We start from the raw sequence: 18,507 nt of genomic DNA, 5'->3' as shown, positions 1-18,507 counted from the left end.
CTCTGCCTCTCAGGTTCAAGCAAGTCTCTTACCTCGGCCTTCCAAATAGCTGGGATTACAGGTGCCTGCCACCAAGCCTGGCTAATTTTTGTATTTTAGTAGAGACGGGGTTTCACCATGTTGGCCAGGCTGGTTTCAAACTCCTGACCTCAAGTGATCCACCTGCCTAGGCCTCCCAAAGTGCTTGGATTACAGGTGTGAGCCACCGCGCCCGGCCTCTTCTTACTTTTAAGAGCCTCCATTACATCTATTTGCTTCATCTAACTTATTATTATTATATTTTTCTGCTGCAATAAAAGGCAAATATATAATGATTTATAAACACTGTGAAAGACTCCAACATTTCATAAATAAATTTAGAAAGTTAAAATTTCTTTTAGAATTCTGCATGACAGTCTTTCCAAATGAAATGAAAGTAGGACATTTAGAATACTTTCCATTTGGTAATATGACAATTAATAACTCATATCCATTCTTAATCTTTCTCTACTCCTACCTACTCCTGCCATCCTATCCTAACTATTTAGGAGCAAATCATAGACATCATATCAAATCATCTGTAAATATTTCAATATGTATGAATAAAATATAAGAGCACTGTAAAAATATTACTAAATCATTATCATGCTAAAATTGTTAACAAGTATTCCTTAAATTATCAAGTATCTAGTTTGTGTTCATATTTCTCTGTCTTAATTTTATATGAGTTTGTTCAAATAATGATCCTAATAAAGTCTGTTATCTGTAATTGCAAATGCTATTACATCTTTTAGGTCTCTTTAAAAATTTTTTTTTAGCTTTTACACTGATATAAAGACGTTTGTTCAATTCATACAAATAATTTTTCAGATCTATACAGTAAGCCTGAGCTGAGGGGAAAAAGAAATCCTTACACTGATAGCAAAATACCTTTGCTATCATAAGTCATCTGCAATCACTTACTAGGGAAAAAATTCCATAATCACATATCATACAAACACTTTTTTATGCTATTGGTATTCACTTTTCTAAACTGAGCAAAACAATGAAACCTTTTACTTTTTTATGGATTTCAATTTTCACATATATTAATTTTTCTTCCAACCTTGATCCAGCTCATTACCTACAGGAATGAGATAAGGAGTGAGAAAAAGATCCTTGAATTTTCTCATTTTCCTCCTTTTTCCTTGAAGTAAACCAAGAATTCATTAAAAATTTTTATGCTGCATTTTCTTTTTCTTTATTTTTAAAATTTATTTCAACTTTTATTTCAGATACGGGGGTACATGTGCAGATTTGTTACATGGGAATATTGTATGATGCTGAGGTTTGGGGTATGGATCCCATCATTTAAATTTTTATAAATCAGAACCATAACAAAAGACTCAATGGAGTAAATAAACAAATAGGTATTCAAATGTCAGTAATTTAATAGGCCCTAATACAGCTTTAAGATAATTTCACTTTAACATGGAAGTGTTAGAACAGAAAAGAAGTTTCCCAAGAGGCACTCATTTTTAAAATAAATTGTGGCTTAAATTATTACTGTATAGGGGGAGGAGCCAAGATGGCCGAATAGGAACAGCTCCGGTCTACAGCTCCCAGCGCGAGCGACGCAGAAGACGGGTGATTTCTGCATTTCCATCTGAGCTTTGAGGAGAGCAGTGGTTCTCCCAGCACGCAACTGGAGATCTGAGAACGGGCTGACTGCCTCCTCAAGTGGGTCCCTGACCCCTGACCCCCGAGCAGCCTAACTGGGAGGCACCCCCCAGCAGGGGCAGACTGATACCTCACACGGCCGGCCAGGTACTCCAACAGACCTGCAGCTGAGGGTCCTGTCTGTTAGAAGGAAAACTAACAGAAAGGACATCCACACCAAAAGCCCATCTGTACATCACCATCATCAAAGACCAAAAGTAGATAAAACCACAAAGATGGGGAAAAAACAGAGCAGAAAAACTGGAAACTCTAAAAAGCAGAGTACCTCTCCTTCTCCAAAGGAACGCAGTTCCTCACCAGCAATGGAACAAAGCTGGATGGAGAATGACTTTGACGAGCTGAGAGAAGGCTTCAGACGATCAAATTACTCCGAGCTACGGGAGGATATTCAAACCAAAGGCAAAGAAGTTGAAAACTTTGAAAAAAATTTAGAAGAATGTATAACTAGAATAACCAATACAGAGAAGTGCTTAAAGGAGCTGATGGAGCTGAAAACCAAGGCTCGAGAACTCCATGAAGAATGCAGAAGCCTCAGGAGCCGATGCGATCAAATGGAAGAAAGGGTATCAGCCCTGGAAGATGAAATGAATGAAATGAAGCGAGAACGGAAGTTTAGAGAAAAAAGAATAAAAAGAAACGAGCAAAGCCTCCAAGAAATGTGGGACTATGTGAAAAGACCAAATCTACGTCTGATTGGTGTACCTGAAAGTGACGGGGAGAATGGAAACAAGTTGGAAAACACTCTGCAGGATATTATCCAGGAGAACTTCCCCAATCTAGCAAGGCAGGCCAACATTCAGATTCAGGAAATACAGAGAACACCACAAAGATACTCCTCGAGAAGAGCAACTCCAAGACACATAAATTGTCAGATTCACCAAAGTTGAAATGAAGGAAAAAGTGTTAAGGGCAGCCAGAGAGAAAGGTCGGGTTACCATCAAAGGGAAGCCCATCAGACTAACAGCGGATCTCTCGGCAGAAACCCTACAAGCCAGAAGAGAGTGGGGGCCTATATTCAACATTCTTAAAGAAAAGAATTTTCAACCCAGAATTTCATATCCTGCCAAACTAAGCTTCATAAGTGAAGGAGAAATAAAATACTTTACAGACAAGCAAATGCTGAGAGATTTTGTCACCACCAGGCCTACCCTAAAAGAGCTCCTGAAGGAAGCGCTAAACATGGAAAGGCACAACCGGTACCAGCCACTGCAAAATCATACCTAAATGTAAAGACCATCGAGACTAGGAAGAGACTGCATCAACTAACGAGCAAAATAACCAGCTAACATCATAATGACAGGATCAGATTCACACATAACAATATTAACTTTAAATGTAAATGGACTAAATGCTCCAATTAAAAGACACAGACTGGCAAACTGGATAAAGACTCAAGACCCATCAGTGTGCTGTATTCAGGAAACCCATCTCACGGGCAGAGAAACACATAGGCTCAAAATAAAAGGATGGAGGAAGATCTACCAAGCAAATGGAAAACAAAAAAAGGCAGGGGTTGCAATCCTAGTCTCTGATAAAACAGACTTTAAACCAACAAAGACCAAAAGAGACAAAGAAGGCCATTACATAATGGTAAAGGGATTAATTCAACAAGAAGAGCTAACTATCCTAAATATATATGCACCCAATACAGGAGCACCCAGATTCATAAAGCAAGTCCTGACTGACCTACAAAGAGACTTAGACTCCCACACATTAATAATGGGAGACTTTAACACCCCACTGTCAACATTAGACAGATCAACGAAACAGAAAATCAACAAGGATACCCAGGAATTGAACTCAGCTCTGCACCAAGCGGACCTAATAGACATCTACAGAACTCTCCACCCCAAATCAACAGAATATACATTTTTTTCAGCACCACACCACACCTATTCCAAAATTGACCATATACTTGGAAGTAAACCTCTCCTCAGAAAATGTAAAAGAACAGAAATTATAACAAACTATCTCTCAGATCACAGTGCAATCAAGCTAGAACTCAGGATTAAGAATCTCACTCAAAACAGCTCAACTACATGGAAACTGAACAACCTGCTCCTGAATGACTACTGGGTACATAACGAAATGAAGGCAGAAATAAAGATGTTCTTTGAAACCAACGAGAACCAAGACACAACATACCAGAATCTCTGGGATGCATTCAAAGCAGTGTGTAGAGGGAAATTTATAGCACTAAATGCCCACAAGAGAAAGCAGGAAAGATCCAAAATTGACACCCTAACATCACAATTAAAAGAACTAGAAAAGCAAGAGCAAACACATTCAAAAGCTAGCAGAAGGCAAGAAATAACTAAAATCAGAGCAGAACTGAAGGAAATAGAGACACAAAAAACCCTTCAAAAAATAAATGAATCCAGGAGCTGGTTTTTTGAAAGGAGCAACAAAATTGATAGACTGCTAGCATGATTAATAAAGAAAAAAAGAGAGAAGAATCAAATAGATGCAATAAAAAATGATAAAGGGGATATCACCACCGATCCCACAGAAATACAAACTACCATCAGAGAATATTACAAACACCTCTACGCAAATAAACTGGAAAATCTAGAAGAAATGGATAAATTCCTCAACACATACACCCTCCCAAGACTAAACCAGGAAGAAGTTGAATCTCTGAATAGACCAATAACAGGAGCTGAAATTGTGGCAATAATCAATAGCTTACCAACCAAAAAAAGTCCAGGACCAGATGGGTTCACAGCCGAATTCTACCAGAGGTACAAGGAGGAGCTGGTACCATTCCTTCTGAAACTATTCCAATCAATAGAAAAAGAGGGAATCCTCCCTAACTCATTTTATGAGGCCAGCATCATCCTGATACCAAAGCCTGGCAGAGACACAACCAAAAAAGAGAATTTTAGACCAATATCCTTGATGAACATTGATGCAAAAATCCTCAATAAAATACTGGCAAACAGAATCCAGCAGCACATCAAAAAGCTTATCCACCATGATCAAGTGGGCTTCATCCCTGGGATGCAAGGCTGGTTTCAATATATGCAAATCAATAAATGTAATCCAGCATATAAACAGAACCAAAGTCAAAAACCACATGATTATCTCAATAGATGCAGAAAAGGCCTTTGACAAAATTCAACAACCCTTCATGCTAAAAACTCTCAATAAATTAGGTATTGATGGGTCATATCTCAAAATAATGAGAGGTATTTATGACAAACCCACAGCCAATATCATACTGAATGGGCAAAAACTGGAAGCATTCCCTTTGAAAACTGGCACAAGACAGGGATGCCCTCTCTCACCACTCCTATTCAACATAGTGTTGGAAGTTCTGGCCAGGGCAATCAGGCAGGAGAAGGAAATAAAGGGTATTCAATTAGGAAAAGAGGAAGTCAAATTGTCCCTGTTTGCAGATGACATGATAGTATATCTAGAAAACCCCATTGTCTCAGCCCAAAATCTCCTTAAGCTGATAAGCAACTTCAGCAAAGTCTCAGGATACAAAATCAATGTACAAAAATCACAAGCATTCTTATACACCAATAACAGACAAACAGAGAGCCAAATCATGAGTGAACTCCCATTCACAATTGCTTCAAAGAGAATAAAATACCTAGGAATCCAACTTACAAGGGATGTGAAGGACCTCTTCAAAGAGAACTACAAACCACTGCTCAAGGAAATAAAAGAGGATACAAACAAATGGAAGAACATTCCATGCTCATGGGTAGGAAGAATCAATATCATGAAAATGGCCATCCTTCCCAAGGTAATTTACAGATTCAATGCCATCCCCATCAAGTTACCAATGACTTTCTTCACAGAATTGGAAAAAACTACTTTAAAGTTCATATGGAACCAAAAAAGAGCCCGCATCGCCAAGTCAATCCTAAGCCAAAAGAACAAAGCTGGAGGCATCACGCTACCTGACTTCAAACTATACTACAAGGCTACAGTAACCAAAACAGCATGGTACTGGTACCAAAACAGAGATATAGATCAATGGAACAGAACAGAGCCGTCAGAAATAATGCGACATATCTACAACTATCTGATCTTTGACAAACCTGACAAAAACAAGAAATGGGGAAAGGATTCCCTATTTAATAAATGGTGCTGGGAAAACTGGATAGCCATATGTAGAAAGCTGAAACTGGATCCCTTCCTTACACCTTATACAAAAATCAATTCAAGATGGATTAAAGACTTAAATGTTAGACCTAAAACCATAAAAACCCTAGAAGAAAACCTAGGCAATACCATTCAGAACATAGGCATGGGCAAGGACTTCATGTCTAAAACACCAAAAGCAACGGCAACAAAAGCCAAAATTGACAAATGGGATCTAATTAAACTAAAGAGCTTCTGCACAGCAAAGGAAACTACCATCAGAGTGAACAGGCAGCCTACAAAATGGGAGAAAATTTTCGCAACTTACTCATCTGACAAAGGGCTAATATCCAGAATCTACAATGAACTCCAACAAATTTACAAGAAAAAAACAAACAACCCCATGAAAAAGTGGGCGAAGGACATGAACAGACACTTCTCAAAAGAAGACATTTATGCAGCCAAAAAACACAGGAAAAAATGCTCACCATCACTGGCCATCAGAGAAATGCAAATCAAAACCACAATGAGATACCATCTCACACCAGTTAGAATGGCGATCATTAAGAAGTCAGGAAACAACAGGTGCTGGAGAGGATGTGGAGAAATAGGAACACTTTTACACTGTTGGTGGGACTGTAAACTAGTTCAACCCTTGTGGAAGTCAGTGTGGCGATTCCTCAGGGATCTAGAACTAGAAATTCCATTTGACCCAGCCATCCCATTACTGGGTATATACCCAAAGGACTATAAATCATGCTGCTATAAAGACACATGCACACGTATGTTTATTGCGGCATTATTCACAATAGCAAAGACTTGGAACCAACCCAAATGTCCAACAATGATAGACTGGATTAAGAAAATGTGGCACATCTACACCATGGAATACTATGCAGCCATAAAAAATGATGAGTTCACGTCCTTTGTAGGGACATGGATGAAATTGGAAATCATCATTCTCAGTAAACTATCGCAAGAACAAAAAAGCAAATACCGCATATTCTCACTCATAGGTGGGAATTGAACAATGAGAACACATGGACACAGGAAGGGGAACATCACACTTCGGGGACTGTTGTGGGGTGGGGGGAGGGGGGAGAAAAAAATAAACAAACAAATAAATAAATAAATAAATAAATAATTACTGTATAGATTATATCAGGCAAAGGCAGAAAGAATTTTTCCTCATTTCATGAAGCACTGCAAATCATCTACCATCTTGATCAACTGTGTTTATTGAAAGTTTTCTTAACATTAGACATTTTTATGGGAGTAAAATAATTAGCAAATAATCATTTAATTTCTTCTCTCCTCCTAGTCTAGCCACATAAACCAGCCGTAAAGGATGATACAGATTTCAGCTCTAATTTGTAAAATATTCCAAGAGCTGCCACACTCCCAAAAACTAGAGAAAACTGCCACCCACAAATAAACTATCAAGGTAAATGTAAATACAGTGTGGCTCTAATTTTCTTTCATACAATCCCAGACAACCCCAAATAACTATAAATGCCTTATTTTAAAAAAAAGTAATTTTAAAACCTTCAAAAGTACTTAAAATATTTAAATGTAGAGCTCTCAAATTTCCTTCAATCAGGCCAGAAATCATCACAAAAATGATGATCACAGTTATAAATGGAATGAGTGAAATGTTCAAGTTTAGGACAACCAAAAAGCCCTATGTAACTTTTTAAATATAATCATTTACTCAAATATACTGTAAATGGGAATGGTGATAACACAGGGAGCATAGCTTGCAGGTGAAGTTTCTAGAAATTCATGAAAACAATGCCATTCCATATTACAGATACAAAAGGAAAAACAGTTCTAATAGAGTTAAGAGTACTCTGGTCATCTTTGTTCATTTAGTCATGCAAAGTGTTAACTATTTTCATTTCCCATGACACAAGATAGTCCATAGGAGGAGCTAGTGGATATTGTCCATTATGAAGGGATGATGGAAACTGGACCAAGGCTTAACAGCAGAAAGACCACGTGGAGCTTCCAGAACCCTGTGGCTACTTGAGATGCCACTCAGGTCCCTTTTAATTTATAGGTCCTGACTCTATCTCATTTTTCTCTGCACTTTTTTTTTGTTGAAAACACTATGTTGTTAGCTCCTTAGAGTTTCCCATAACCTGGATTTTGATTATTACACCCCCATGATGTGGTTTAACATATTCCTCTGTGCTCTATTTTTTTCTGTGAATCGATGGGAAGATATAGAGGCTTGACCAGATACAGGGTTGATTGTCTGGAAAAAAATACCTCATAGCTGGTATTTTGTATTTTCATCAGAAAACAATGTCTAGTTTTCTTTATTTTTGGGTGATAGTAGTGATCACTGATAATTATAGACTAGACCCATTAAATTATTAGGTGTTGCAAAATCCCCATATTCAATTTCAATCATTCCTTTTTTTGTTAAGCTGCAATACATTTATAAGATAAACTTCCTCTTCGGTTATTTGGTTACTATACATTACAGTTTGTATAGAAAGCGCTCATTTCCCTCTATTCACCAGTCTCAAAATAATTTGTTTCCTAGAATCTTCCAGTGATGATTTGTGATGATTTTGTTAGTTGTGTGTTTTGTTGTTTCACTTGAGTATCATTAAAAAACTCATGGATTTAAAGATTTGTTTCAAATTACCACAATTATTCTTACTGATTATCAAATTGTGCTATCTTTGGCCAGAGGGAACCCATTCAAGTCAGAGTTTGAGTCCTTTTAGTAGTACTGGATAGGTTCATTGCTTTCTGGCATTATAAAATATTCCAGGCTCTTCTTGTACATTTTCTTTGGCATACCTGGGATCAGCCATTTCTCCAAAAAGCCATTCTTACAGAAGGTAGCTAGTCAGACATGAGCAGAGCAGGAGACACTCTGGCTCTGCCCACCCCTATACACCAGGAATGTCAGGTGACCATCAGGTGCTGGTCAGGTGGTTGTTAACTCTCTCTCTGAAAATATAATCTGTCACAGCCAGCACCAGGAAAAGGTAGTCTCTCAATAAACAGAAACACCTAAAACTGGTGATCAGAAGCTTCCCAATAAGATCTCAGGAGTTGGGTGAGTGGGCTCAAGCATGTGCATTAAGAAGCAAAATGACAGAGTTTAACTGGTATATGACCTTCTAGGGACATTCAGCTGGTAAGGGAAGAACACCTCAAGTGAACAAGGCATACAACTCCAGTAAACACACTGTGCATGCTCTCCTTGCAAGCGCTAGTAGGCCATTGTGCATGTGGACAGCCCACCCCCAGGGAAAAATCAGGGTAGAAGGGATGCAAGACTCTGGAATTATGTCAACATATAAAACCCCATGTCAAAAGGTCAAACTGTGCACTTGTCTTTCAAGTCGCCCGCTTTGCCCTCTTCCAAGTGTACCTTCCTTTCTTTTGTTCCTGTGGTAAAGCTTTTTAATAAACTTTCACTCCTACTCTAAAACTTGCCTCAGTCTCTCTTTCTGCCTTATGCCCCTCAGTCAAATTCTTTCTTCTGAGGAGGCAAGAACTGAGGTTGCTGCAGGCCTGTACTGATTCACTGTTGCTAACACACTTTGATGCCACGTCTTGGATACGTTCTGCCGATAACACCATGCTTCCTTTTAAAGAAGGGACATTTGGGTTGGTTCCAAGTCATCATAGATGGGAACTGAACGATGAAAACACATGGACACAGGAAGGGGAACATCACACTCTGGGGACTGTTGTGGGGTGGGGGGAGGGGGGAGGGATAGCATTAGGAGATACACCTAATGCTAAATGATGAATTAATGGGTGCAGCACACCAGCATGGCACATGTATACATATGTAACTAACCTGCACATTGTGCACATGTACCCTAAAACTTAAAGTATGATAAAAAATAAAAAATTAAAAAATTAAAAAATTAAAAAATAAAAAAAATAAAGAAGGGAGATACAGAATTTGGAGACTGCAATCTGGGTTTTAGGGGCTGTGTTGTAATAAAAATGTATTTTGTCTTGGTCCTCAGTTCCTGTCGCAGAGTGATGAGAGTGTCTTTGTTATTTATAAGGAACCCCTTTAGATCATACTTGAGTTATGCTAATGAAGTAACTCATGGCATGGATCCCTGGATAGCTTGGGCAAGAGGAGGTTGGTTACAAGAAAACCAACCATGTGATTAGAGAGTTTAAATTTTCAGCCCCACCCCCATGCCCTGACCTCTGGAGAAGAGAAAGGGACTAGAGATTGAGTTCAATCATATGACCAATGATTTAATGAGTCATGCCTATATAATGAAACCCGAGATAAAAACTCTGAAACAAGAAGGCTTGGAGAACTGCTGGGTTGGTAAATAATATTAATGTGCTAGGAGGATGGCATGCTTAAAGAAGGCACAGAAGCTCTGTCCACACCCACCTTGCCACTCTATGTATCTCTTCATCTAGCTGTTCATGTGTATCCTTTATAATAAACCAGTAATCTTAAGTATAGTGTTTTCCTGAGTTCTGTGACTTGTTCTAGTAAATTTGTGAACCCAAGCAGGGGTTGGATGTAGGAATCCCTGAATTTTTAAACTGGTTGGTCAGCAGTGTGGATGGCCCACTGACTTATGGCTGGCATCTAAAGTAAAAGTAGTCTCGTGGTATTAAGCATTTTAAACTGTGGGGCCCATGCTAACTCTAGGTAGTCAGTGTCAGAACTCAATTGAATTGTAGGACACTCAGTGTCAGAGAGTTGGTCATTGGAATGACACAGGGGTGCTCTTCAATAAAAGGCTAGTTAGTAATTGGTTCCAGGCCTTTTCCATGGACATAATTAGGAAATATGCATTTTTAAGATAAATTACATCATGAATTCATAGTAATATATTCACAATCCAGGGTGTTTTAAAGGAAATCTCATTTCTCTAAATTAATATTTCCTTTCTCCTATGCCAAAAGTCACCATTCTCAACAATACCAACATAATGACTCATTTGCTTTATCCCACAGTATATACACAAGAGTCTCAGAATAATGCCACAAAAGCTAACAATAATAAGCTCATTGTTGAAAATATTTTCAGGGTTATTGTCATCATTCTTTGCAGATATTTTTGTCCTTTGATATTCTATTCAGGGGTGCACAGTCAAATTCGTATTTTTTATAAAATTGTTTGAAGTAGTTCCTTTCTATGTTTTAAGCTACCAAATCAATATAAAGTTAGGTTCATCTGATTTTGCTTTCAATTTTTAGAAACTGCTTTTTAAAAAATTGCTAAATAATTATGTAAAATATTTACAAAAATCCAAAGTTAAATATTTATTCAAAATAGGAGGCTGGGCACGGTGGCTCACGCCTGTAACCCCAACACTTTGGGAGGCCAAGGCGAGCAGATCACTTGAGGTCAGGAGTTCGTGGACAGCATGGGCAACATGGTGAGACCCCGTCCTCGCTAAAAATACAAAAATTAGCTGGACATGGTGGCAGGCGCCTGTAATCCCAGCTACTCAGGAGGCTGAGGCAGGGGAATTGCTTGAACCCAGGAGGTGGAGGTTGCAGTGAGCCAAGATTGTGCCACTGCATTCCAGCCTGGGCGACAAGAGGGAGACTCTGTCTCAAAAAAAAAAAAAAAAAAAAAAAGAAAGATACATTTTTTAAGTGTATCCTCTTTTCCAGTTTTATTCACCTTGTTCACCTTGTTCCTTCCCATCCCTGAGAGTAACTATTTAAAAACTGTGTATCTGATACTTCCATTTCTCTTTTTAAATAAACTTTGTTGAGGCATAATTTACATATGATAAACCACAATTTTAAGTGTTCGGTGTGGTAAGTTTTGACAAATACATAAACTCATGTAAACAACACTAAAATTATGATATAAAACATTTCCATCACCCCCCAAAAGTTCCCTTTCTATGCTGTCGGTCCCTCTAAAACATAAATCTAAACAATCACTGATGTATTTTCTGGTATTATGTTTGCTTGTCCTTGAATTTCATAAAAAGTATCATGTAGTCAGTATTATTTTGTGTCTGTCTTCTTTTACTCAGCATAATGTTTTTGAAATTCATCCAGAATGTTGCCTGTTATCAGTAAATCATTCATTTATATTGCTGAGTAATATTCTGTTGTATGAATACTATACTTTGTTGATCCCTTTGCAGGTAGATGGACATTAGGATTATTTCTAATTTTTAACTCTTACGAATAAAGCTATGAGCATTCATGGACAAATATTTTTGAGAACATTTATATTTCTTTCTTTTGGAAAAATATATAGGAGTGAGAATGCTGAGTTTTATGGTAAGTTTATGTTCGGTTTCTTAAGAAATTACCATGCTAATCTCCACAGTGATTAGAAGACCCTCTAGCAATTATATGAGTTTCAATTGCTCCACATCACTACCAACACTGGGTACTGTTGATCTTTTTATTTTTAGCTTTTCTAGTGGATGAATAGTGATATCTATTTATGTTTTAAATTGCATTTCCCTGAGAGAAATAGGAATGCTTTTCTACTGTTGGTGAGAATGTAAATTAGTTCAACCATTGTGAAAATGGTGTGGTGATTCCTCAAAGATCTAGAACCAGAAATACCATTTGACCCAGCAATCTGGTTACTGGGTATGTACCCAAAGGAATAGAAATAATTCTGTTACAAAGATACATGCATGAGTATGTCCATTGCAGCACTATTCACAATAGCAAAGACATGGAATCAACCCAAATGCCCATCAATGATAGAGTGGATAAAGAAGATGTGGTACATATACACCATAGAATATTATGCAGCCATAAAAAGGAATTAGACCATGTCCTTTGCAGGGACATGGATGGAGCTGGAAGCCATTATCCTTAGCAAACTAATGCAGGAACAGAAAATCAAACACCGCATGTTCTCACTTATAAGTGGTAGCTGAACGATGAGACACATGGACACATTGGGGGAACAACATACACTGGGACCTGCCACTGGGGGTAAGGGGAAGAGCATCAGGAAGAATAGCTAATGGATGCTGGCCTTAATACCTAGGTGATATGTTGAGCTGTGCAGCAAACCACCATGGCACACGTTACTTATGTAACAAACCTGCACATCCTGCACGTGAACCCCGCAATTTAAAATAAAAGTTGAAGAAAAAAAAAGAATCAGAACACACCTATGAGTGATCTTCAGCCTGCCCCATTTCTGGTCCAAGAACTGTTGAAACTCTGATTGCCTAACCTCCTCCTGGCCTTCTTCTCCATTTCTTAGTATCTTACTTTCAGGCCTTCTCTTTCCTTCTATGTCTACTCATTTACCTTCTTATTTTCCTTTATCTGTTTTTCTTTTCCTAAGTTAAGTCACTCATAGTAGAGTCACTCTCAGATATTGTGTAAGCCTGCCAATAACACCAAAGAATTGTAAGAGAAGACAATATTTTAACATATTTAAGAGTTAACCTTTCTGAATACATTTCAAAGCTGCAATATGGCAAAATGGGTATTGTTTAACTAATTCTCATAGATAAGATATGCTCCTCTAAAAATATCAGCAATGCCAGAAATGTTTACCATCAACTGGTAAGTGTTCTTGTAGATTCCAAAATTCCTTATTTGTGAGCTCCACTCCTAACGTCTCCTGAATATTGTTAGGCTTTTTAGCATTAACCTTGTCTCCTTAAGAAAGATGAGACAAATTAGAGGGAAAAAAATCTGTTTATCTATGTGCACACATATACATAACATAATATCTGAGATAAAAGTACTCTGTGCATGTTGTGCTTTTAAGCAAACTTGCATGATTAAGTTTGTTTTAAAATACATATAAATAAATAGCAAAATTAGCAACAGAACCTGATACCATTAGTCCTTGTTCAAGGATCAAAATTATACCTCTGACAACCAGTGTAAGCCAAATTTTTTTTTTTTTTTTTTTTTTTTTTCAGTGATTTTTTTTTTTTTTTTTTATTATTATACTTTAGGTTTTATGGTACATGTGCGCAATGTGCAGGTAAGTTACATATGTATACATGTGCCATGCTGGTGCGCTGCACCCACCAACCCGTCATCTAGCATTAGGTATATCTCCCAATGCTATCCCTCCCCCCTCCCCCCACCCCACAACAGTCCCCAGAGTGTGATGTTCCCCTTCCTGTGTCCATGTGTTCTCATTGTTCAATTCCCACCTATGAGTGAGAATATGCGGTGTTTGGTTTTTTGTTCTTGCGATAGTTTACTGAGAATGATGATTTCCAATTTCATCCATGTCCCTACAAAGGACGTGAACTCATCATTTTTTATGGCTGCATAGTATTCCATGGTGTAGATGTGCCACATTTTCTTAATCCAGTCTATCATTGTTGGACATTTGGGTTGGTTCCAAGTCTTTGCTATTGTGAATAATGCCGCAATAAACATACGTGTGCATGTGTCTTTATAGCAGCATGATTTATAGTCCTTTGGGTATATACCCAGTAATGGGATGGCTGGGTCGAATGGAATTTCTAGTTCTAGATCCCTGAGGAATCGCCACACTGACTTCCACAAGGGTTGAACTAGTTTACAGTCCCACCAACAGTGTAAAAGTGTTCCTATTTCTCCACATCCTCTCCAGCACCTGTTGTTTCCTGACTTTTTAATGATTGCCATTCTAACTGGTGTGAGATGGTATCTCATTGTGGTTTTGATTTGCATTTCTCTGATGGCCAGTGACGGTGAGCATTTTTTCATGTGTTTTTTGGCTGCATAAATGTCTTCTTTTGAGAAGTGTCTGTTCATGTCCTTCGCCCACTTTTTGATGGGGTTGTTTGTTTGTTTCTTGTAAATTTGTTGGAGTTCATTGTAGATTCTGGATATTAGCCCTTTGTCAGATGAGTAGGTTGCGAAAATTTTCTCCCATTTTGTAGGTTGCCTGTTCACTCTGATGGTGGTTTCTTTTGCTGTGCAGAAGCTCTTGAGTTTAATTAGATCCCATTTGTCAATTTTGGCTTTTGTTGCCATTGCTTTTGGTGTTTTAGACATGAAGTCCTTGCCCATGCCTATGTCCTGAATGGTAATGCCTAGGTTTTCTTCTAGGGTTTTTATGGTTTTAGGTCTAACATTTAAGTCTTTAATCCATCTTGAATTGATTTTTGTATAAGGTGTAAGGAAGGGATCCAGTTTCAGCTTTCTACATATGGCTATCCAGTTTTCCCAGCACCATTTATTAAATAGGGAATCCTTTCCCCATTTCTTGTTTTTGTCAGGTTTGTCAAAGATCAGATACTTGTAGATATGTGGCATTATTTCTGACGGCTCTGTTCTGTTCCATTGATCTATATCTCTGTTTTGGTACCAGTACCATGCTGTTTTGGTTACTGTAGCCTTGTAGTATAGTTTGAAGTCAGGTAGTGTGATGCCTCCAGCTTTGTTCTTTTGGCTTAGGATTGACTTGGCGATGCGGGCTCTTTTTTGGTTCCATATGAACTTTAAAGTAGTTTTTTCCAATTCTGTGAAGAAAGTCATTGGTAGCTTGATGGGGATGGCATTGAATCTGTAAATTACCTTGGGAAGGATGGCCATTTTCATGATATTGATTCTTCCTACCCATGAGCATGGAATGTTCTTCCATTTGTTTGTATCCTCTTTTATTTCCTTGAGCAGTGGTTTGTAGTTCTCCTTGAAGAGGTCTTTCACATCCCTTGTAAGTTGGATTCCTAGGTATTTTATTCTCTTTGAAGCAATTGTGAATGGGAGTTCACTCATGATTTGGCTCTCTGTTTGTCTGTTATTGATGTATAAGAATGCTTGTGATTTTTGCACATTGATTTTGTATCCTGAGACTTTGCTGAAGTTGCTTATCAGCTTAAGGAGATTTTGGGCTGAGACAATGGGGTTTTCTAGATATACTATCATGTCATCTGCAAACAGGGACAATTTGACTTCCTCTTTTCCTAATTGAATACCCTTGATTTCCTTCTCCTGCCTAATTGCCCTGGCCAGAACTTCCAACACTATGTTGAATAGAAGTGGTGAGAGAGGGCATCCCTGTCTTGTGCCAGTTTTCAAAGGGAATGCTTCCAGTTTTTGCCCATTCAGTATGATATTGGCTGTGGGTTTGTCATAAATAGCTCTTATTATTTTGAGATACGTCCCATCAATTCCTAATTTATTGAGAGTTTTTAGCATGAAGGGTTGTTGAATTTTGTCAAAGGCCTTTTCTGCATCTATTGAGATAATCATGTGGTTTTTGTCTTTCGTTCTGTTTATATGCTGGATTACATTTATTGATTTGCGTATATTGAACCAGCCTTGCATCCCAGGGATGAAGCCCACTTGATCATGGTGGATAAGCTTTTTGATGTGCTGCTGGATTCTGTTTGCCAGTATTTTATTGAGGATTTTTGCATCAATGTTCATCAAGGATATTGGTCTAAAATTCTCTTTTTTTGTTGTGTCTCTGCCAGGCTTTGGTATCAGGATGATGCTGGCCTCATAAAATGAGTTAGGGAGGATTCCCTCTTTTTCTATTGATTGGAATAGTTTCAGAAGGAATGGTACCAGCTCCTCCTTGTACCTCTGGTAGAATTCGGCTGTGAATCCATCTGGACCTGGACTTTTTTTGGTTGGTAAGCTATTGATTATTGCCACAATTTCAGCTCCTGTTATTGGTCTATTCAGAGATTCAACTTCTTCCTGGTTTAGTCTTGGGAGGGTGTATGTGTCGAGGAATTTATCCATTACTTCTAGATTTTCTAGTTTATTTGCATAGAGGTGTTTGTAATATTCTCTGATGGTAGTTTGTATTTCTGTGGGATCGGTAGTGATATCCCCTTTATCATTTTTTATTGCATCTATTTGATTCTTCTCTCTTTTTTTCTTTATTAATCTTGCTAGCGGTCTATCAATTTTGTTGATCCTTTCAAAAAACCAGCTCCTGGATTCATTTATTTTTTGAAGGGTTTTTTGTGTCTCTATTTCCTTCAGTTCTGCTCTGATTTTAGTTATTTCTTGCCTTCTGCTAGCTTTTGAATGTGTTTGCTCTTGCTTTTCTAGTTCTTTTAATTGTGATGTTAGGGTGTCAATTTTGGATCTTTCCTGCTTTCTCTTGTGGGCATTTAGTGCTATAAATTTCCCTCTACACACTGCTTTGAATGCATCCCAGAGATTCTGGTATGTTGTGTCTTGGTTCTCGTTGGTTTCAAAGAACATCTTTATTTCTGCCTTCATTTCGTTATGTACCCAGTAGTCATTCAGGAGCAGGTTGTTCAGTTTCCACGTAGTTGAGCGGTTTTGAGTGAGATTCTTAATCCTGAGTTCTAGCTTGATTGCACTGTGATCTGAGAGACAGTTTGTTACAATTTCTGTTCTTTTACATTTATTGAGGAGAGCTTTACTTCCAAGTATATGGTCAATTTTGGAATAGGTGTGGTGTGGTGCTGAAAAAAATGTATATTCTGTTGATTTGGGGTGGAGAGTTCTGTAGATGTCTATTAGGTCCGCTTGGTGCAGAGCTGAGTTCAATTCCTGGGTATCCTTGTTGACTTTCTGTCTCGTTGATCTGTCTAATGTTGATAGTGGGGTGTTAAAGTCTCCCATTATTAATGTGTGGGAGTCTAAGTCTCTTTGTAGGTCACTCAGGACTTGCTTTATGAATCTGGGTGCTCCTGTATTGGGTGCATATATATTTAGGATAGTTAGCTCTTCTTGTTGAATTAATCCCTTTACCATTATGTAATGGCCTTCTTTGTCTCTTTTGATCTTTGTTGGTTTAAAGTCTGTTTTATCAGAGACTAGGATTGCAACCCCTGCCTTTTTTTGTTTTCCATTTGCTTGGTAGATCTTCCTCCATCCTTTTATTTTGAGCCTATGTGTGTCTCTGCACGTGAGATGGGTTTCCTGAATACAGCACACTGATGGATCTTGAGTCTTTATCCAGTTTGCCAGTCTGTGTCTTTTAATTGGAGCATTTAGTCCATTTACATTTAAAGTTAATATTGTTATGTGTGAATTTGATCCTGTCATTATGATGTTAGCTGGATATTTTGCTCGTTAGTTGATGCAGTCTCTTCCTAGTCTCGATGTTCTTTACATTTAGGTATGATTTTGCAGTGGCTGGTACCGGTTGTGCCTTTCCATGTTTAGCGCTTCCTTCAGGAGCTCTTTTAGGGCAGGCCTGGTGGTGACAAAATCTCTCAGCATTTGCTTGTCTGTAAAGTATTTTATTTCTCCTTCACTTATGAAGCTTAGTTTGGCAGGATATGAAATTCTGGGTTGAAAATTCTTTTCTTTAAGAATGTTGAATATTGGCCCCCACTCTCTTCTGGCTTGTAGGGTTTCTGCCGAGAGATCCGCTGTTAGTCTGATGGGCTTCCCTTTGATGGTAACCCGACCTTTCTCTCTGGCTGCCCTTAACATTTTTTCCTTCATTTCAACTTTGGTGAATCTGACAATTATGTGTCTTGGAGTTGCTCTTCTCGAGGAGTATCTTTGTGGCGTTCTCTGTATTTCCTGAATCTGAATGTTGGCCTGCCTTGCTAGATTGGGGAAGTTCTCCTGGATAATATCCTGCAGAGTGTTTTCCAACTTGTTTCCATTCTCCCCGTCACTTTCAGGTACACCAATCAGACGTAGATTTGGTCTTTTCACATAGTCCCACATTTCTTGGAGGCTTTGCTCGTTTCTTTTTATTCTTTTTTCTCTAAACTTCCCTTCTTGCTTCATTTCATTCATTTCATCTTCCAGGGCTGATACCCTTTCTTCCATTTGATCGCATCGGCTCCTGAGGCTTCTGCA

General features: G+C 38.3%; 1 protein-coding gene across 1 annotated transcript in view; it reads right to left on the bottom strand.

The window, feature by feature from the left end:
* LOC100445724 (EF-hand calcium-binding domain-containing protein 3) overlaps nt 1-18,507 on the bottom strand; it is a 544,420-nt gene that overhangs the window by 281,793 nt on the left and 244,120 nt on the right. The window contains exon 45 of the mRNA XM_063718854.1: nt 13,306-13,410. Coding sequence (XP_063574924.1) covers nt 13,306-13,410 — 105 coding nt within the window. The remainder of the gene's footprint in view (nt 1-13,305; nt 13,411-18,507) is intronic.

This window comes from Pongo abelii, chromosome 19 (genome assembly GCF_028885655.2).
Source record: "Pongo abelii isolate AG06213 chromosome 19, NHGRI_mPonAbe1-v2.0_pri, whole genome shotgun sequence".
NCBI classification, from domain to species: Eukaryota; Metazoa; Chordata; class Mammalia; order Primates; family Hominidae; genus Pongo; species Pongo abelii.
Note: the sequence above shows the minus strand (reverse complement) of the source record. Positions and strands in the feature narration are given on the sequence as shown.